The sequence below is a fragment of the Gadus macrocephalus genome, chromosome 1, assembly GCF_031168955.1.
Source record: "Gadus macrocephalus chromosome 1, ASM3116895v1".
Classification (NCBI taxonomy): domain Eukaryota; kingdom Metazoa; phylum Chordata; class Actinopteri; order Gadiformes; family Gadidae; genus Gadus; species Gadus macrocephalus.
This window is the reverse complement of record NC_082382.1, coordinates 19,716,902-19,721,920: the sequence shown is the minus strand read 5'-3', so window position 1 is coordinate 19,721,920 and position 5,019 is coordinate 19,716,902. Positions and strand designations below refer to the sequence as shown.

Genomic DNA, 5,019 nt, shown 5'->3' with positions numbered 1-5,019 from the left:
TATGTACAGCTTGACACATACAAATATATTATCGTTCTTTCTTCTCTGTCGAATGAAAATACAAGTACCCAATATAACATATATACCACGTACTAGTGTGTGGGGTATTATTGGTCTACAAAAGTGTTCCCCTTAAAAGTCATGCCCTCGTTCCCCTTTTTCCTCATTACCTGTTGAGTATTAATTAGGACACTTTTTCAGATTTGTTTTATTTTATCCTTTAAAAGCAAGGATAAATGTTTTTATTTTTTAATCTAATAAAACAGAAGCTGGTCTGTGGAGTTGGAGTATGCTAAAGAGTTTTAGCCTATTTATTTTCCATATTCGCCCTATTTAGAAGCATAACAAAGCACAATGGGGCCACTGAGGTGATTTGAAAATGTAACGGAGTTACGGAGCCCTCCAAAAAGGCTGTTGACACTTTGTGTTTTCATGTGGTGGGGCCGCGCTGGCCGCGGGTGGGTGTAGCCTGCGACGTTTTTGGATGGTGATCTCTCCCTCTCCGGATGTGTGAGGCAGAGTTAAAGGCCGGTTTGTTCTGCAGGGAGAAAATGGGCGTTATAAACGTTTCTTTTTAAGAAGTCTGCATTCCTGGTCCTGGAAACTCTGGATGGAATGAGTGAGTGAAAAGTAAAAAAAAATAAAGGGGAGGTGCTTTGGTACAAATTTGAGGACCACCGAAAGGGGTTTGATACTACAGAGTTGCACGGCTGTGGGTGAAGTCAGAAAAACAAGACAAAAGAATATCCTGATGTAAGTTAAGATTTATTTATATTTTTACATTGTTGTTTCTGGAGGTCTATTATGGTGACCTATGGTTGCATTGTACTGGACATAAATAGTTTTGCAATGACTCAAACTCAGTACCCTCCCTATTCAACACGATCTAATGGCCTACTTCTGGATTATCATTTTTGTCCTGCTTCTTGGTACAATATTTTATAACGCCTTGAATGATGATGAAGTATGATTGAAGAGCAGTTATAAAAAAACATCCCTTTGCATTGGGTTTCAAGTGTGATGGATGTAGAACGATGTAGGCCTAATTGACAGCCATGGCAACCTCCCAGTTGGCCGGATCTCCTGATAACTATCTATAATGCATCCGGTCTCCTTTCCCGCTGATATTTCTGTTTGTTTGAATGTTTTCTATTTGTTTTCCTAAATTGTGTTTTCTCAGAGGATTCTATAAATTCCTAGTAATAGCTACATTTATGACATCATCACTAACTCAAATAAATAGGCTAAAATATATGTATAGCCAAATAGCAAAAAGAAAAAAACTTTGAGTCTTTCATTAAAAAAACGAGTTTAAAAGCCTAAATGAATTCCAGGTGTACATTCAGTGGAAGTTGTTTACTATGCGCAGTGACAAACAGTAGCCTTCACATGGTTTCAGAAGTAAACTGGGTAAATATTTTGACTGCGTTTTGATCTCAACAGGCCTCGCCCTTTACTGCAATATAAATTAGCTGCTCTGCTCTAGGCCCAACACACAGGCCCAGTTGTGGGTGGAAAAAAAAAGAATTTCATTGGCACTATGTTTTTAACCGTCTCGTTACATAACACAGGCTATACTTTGTGCTGCTGGTCACATTTTCCATTTCTTGTTTCAAGTTGAGGTAGGCACGCTTTTTTTAATGTAGGACTTCTGTGTTGAACCGTGGAACAGGCTAAATGGTTTTGCTCTTCAGCCAATGCTTGTATATATTTAGACTTCTGTATATTTTGTTTGGAAAGTAATGTATATATTCCCTTGTTTCTTTTTTCTGTAGCCCGAATTAAAAAATGGCGTACCTTTTGATGTTTGTGACACTACTGCATCTCATCACCCTGGCTATGCTGTTCATTGCCACTATGGAGAAGGTATCAAATGTTTTCCCGCCTATTTATTCAACCTATCATCATCCAATGTTCTCCCTCATATTAATTAAATGTACCATAAGCAAAGGGTTTTCCTCCTTTTCATTCAACGTGCCAATGAATCATCCACCAACTCCTCCTTATTACTTGTTACTTGACGAGGACTAGAGAAGAGTTGGCATCACCGTGTTGTTTCTCCCTCTCCAGTCATGGTGGGTGTGGGACGGCATGGAGAATTCGGACCTGTGGTACAACTGTAGGTTCGATAACGACACGGGCACGTGGCTGTGTGCCTCCTCCAAAGAGACCGGTGAGATCCCGTCTCAGGCATCTCCCGTTCCCCTGACAGAATGGGCAAATGAGCACGTCTCACTTCTCTCCCCTCGCCCTCTTTCCTCTCTCTCATGACTCATTCTATATTCTCTTGTTTTATCCTTCTCATTGCTCTCACTGGATCTCCCCCCCCCCCTCTCTCTCTGTCTATCTCTCTCTCTCTCTCTCTCTCTCTCTCTCTCTCTCTCTCTCTCCCCCCCCTCTCTCTCTCTCTCTCTCTCTCTCTCTCTCTCTCTCTCTCTCTCTCTCTCTCTCTCTCTCTCTCTCTCTCTCTCTCTCTCTCTCTCTCTCTCTCTCCCCCCCTCTCTCTCTCTCTCTCTCTCTCTCTCTCTCTCTCTCTCTCTCTCTCTCTGTCACCAATATCGATCAATACATATAGATTGTATTGACATTATTAATGGTATTGCTGTATACAATACTGTATTAACTGTATTTATCGACTGTATTAACAGTTTGTACAGGACTGTAATGATTGGATGAATGGACTATGCACACACAGAGTGTTTGCTTTACAGTACTGATTGTATAGACCCTCAGATTGATTGCATGAAGTCAGAGTATTGACTGTATGGACCTCAAGAGTAATTATATTAACAATACTGATTGTATAGACCCTCAGTGGTATTGTACTGTCTGTGTGACTGTAGGGGCCCTCAGAGTGATTGTATTAACAGTATTGTCTGTGTGACTGTATGGACCCTCAGAGTGATTGTATTAACAGTACTGTCTGTGTGACTGTATGGACCCTCAGAGTGATTGTATTAACAGTACTGTCTGTGTGACTGTAGGGGCCCTCAGAGTGATTGTATTAACAGTATTGTCTGTGTGACTGTAGGGGCCCTCAGAGTGATTGTATTAACAGTACTGTCTGTGTGACTGTATGGACCCTCAGAGTGATTGTATTAACAGTACTGTCTGTGTGACTGTAGGGGCCCTCAGAGTGATTGTATTAACAGTATTGTCTGTGTGACTGTAGGGGCCCTCAGAGTGATTGTATTAACAGTACTGTCTGTGTGACTGTAGGGGCCCTCAGAGTGATTGTATTAACAGTACTGTCTGTGTGACTGTATGGACCCTCAGAGTGATTGTATTAACAGTACTGTCTGTGTGACTGTAGGGACCCTCAGAGTGATTGTATTAACAGTACTGTCTGTGTGACTGTAGGGGCCCTCAGAGTGATTGTATTAACAGTATTGTCTGTGTGACTGTAGGGGCCCTCAGAGTGATTGTATTAACAGTACCGTCTGTGTGACCCTCAGATTGGCTCCAGTCCGTGCAGGTGCTGATGGTTCTGTCGGTGGTCTTCTCCTCCATCTCCTTCCTGGTGTTCCTGGGCCAGCTGTTCACCATGTCCAAGGGGGGTCTCTTCTACTTTACCGGCCTCTGTCAGGTCTTCGCAGGTAACGAGCCCCGCCCGGCGGCTGTTTCCTCCCAGCAACAACACTTCCCTCCGCTGCTAGTTTTCAACGTGTAATCCCCCCCCCTGGTGTCTTTGTGCTGACGGAGACTTGACCCGGTGCCTTTTCATTAGAATCTCGTGACCAGGTCAAAATACTTTGATTCAAGGTCAACCGTTTGACTTATTATTGTAATAATATGATGTCATTACAACAACGCCGTTTCATTTTGGTTATATTTATGTATTTATACGTATGTTTCAAATCGCTGTAGAAAGCATAGCTGGTCTTTCTGTGCATTGTTGAGGAAAGGATCATGGGATTGTACTATATTTCCAATAAATTCTGTACCCAATAAAATATCAACATATTAAAAAAAGATCAGGCCCATGGAAACGGGCATGATCTTTGTAAATGGAAATTATAAGGGTCACCATCTTTAATTCACCCATAATAATATCACAGAGGGCAGAGCTAATCCAGTTTGTTTTGCTTTGTTATGCGATTTTTTTTAGGTCTAACTGCCTTCGCAGCAGCGCTTATCTACACGCTACACAATAAGGACATCCTCCAAGACTCCCGGGAACTCACCCTGGGCCACTTTGGGTACTGCTACATCCTGGCCTGGACGTGTGTCCCTATGCTGCTCGTCAGCGGACTGCTGTACATCCACCTGCGCAAGAAAGAGTGACCAACAATAGCAGAAGACAGTTGTAGTTCTCTGTATTACGAGGAACTACAACAATGGCCGATACAGTGTAATCATCTTACAGCCCTGTTGTTGATGCCTCTGCTTTAGTAGAAGCCATTTCCGAGAACATTTGCATGCAGGCCAATAGTTAAATGTGCTTTTTTATTTTTGTAAATGCGTAGAACGGATAAGGATGTGTACTTGTTTTTAGCTATTTGATTCAGAAGCCATTGGAGTCTTGACTTATAATGCATGAGGCTTTCATCCTATATTTAATATCTTTCTTTTGAAGTTGGATTTAATTATGCATATACGACCAAAGAAGTATTATTAGTTGCACCTTGATACCAAATAAGTATTAGCTTTAAATTGTCTTTAGAAAAGTTCAGGTTTATATATAACAATTGCTTTTCAATTCTGACTAGGAAAAAAGGGTTGGAGGGTTAAAAATTTAAATATATTTTTGTACATATCATTAATGTTTGATATATGTTTAATAGATGCTCCAAGTTTTCTTAATAAAATGATTAATATAAAAACACAAAAAAAAGATTGTTCTGTGCTCCATGCATTTGCCTCAATACTCAAATATGTCCGTCCAAATCAGTAATAGACTGATTTATTATTGTCTCAAATGCTGAACCTAATTTATACACCTACTACACAAATGGTTGCAGAGGGGGCAGGGGGGGTGGTGGAGGGTAGTCAGTCAAAGGGCGTTTCCATGGCAACCGG

General features: G+C 41.2%; 2 protein-coding genes across 2 annotated transcripts in view; both read left to right on the top strand.

Moving 5' to 3' along the window:
* Nucleotides 1-504: 504 nt before the first annotated feature.
* On the top strand, nucleotides 505-4,834 carry LOC132457516 (epithelial membrane protein 3-like). The gene is made up of 5 exons (XM_060051774.1): nucleotides 505-753; nucleotides 1,776-1,866; nucleotides 2,071-2,173; nucleotides 3,456-3,596; nucleotides 4,109-4,834. The coding sequence occupies exons 2-5, from the start codon at nucleotides 1,789-1,791 to the stop codon at nucleotides 4,282-4,284; spliced, it is 498 nt and encodes a 165-aa protein (XP_059907757.1). The 5' UTR covers nucleotides 505-753; nucleotides 1,776-1,788; the 3' UTR covers nucleotides 4,285-4,834.
* A 179-nt stretch (nucleotides 4,835-5,013) lies between these two features.
* zmynd12 (zinc finger, MYND-type containing 12) overlaps nucleotides 5,014-5,019 on the top strand; it is a 14,016-nt gene continuing 14,010 nt past the window's right edge. Inside the window, exon 1 of the mRNA XM_060051760.1 lies at nucleotides 5,014-5,019. This exon is cut by the window's right edge and continues 255 nt beyond it. The gene's annotated coding sequence lies outside the window, so the exon portion shown is untranslated.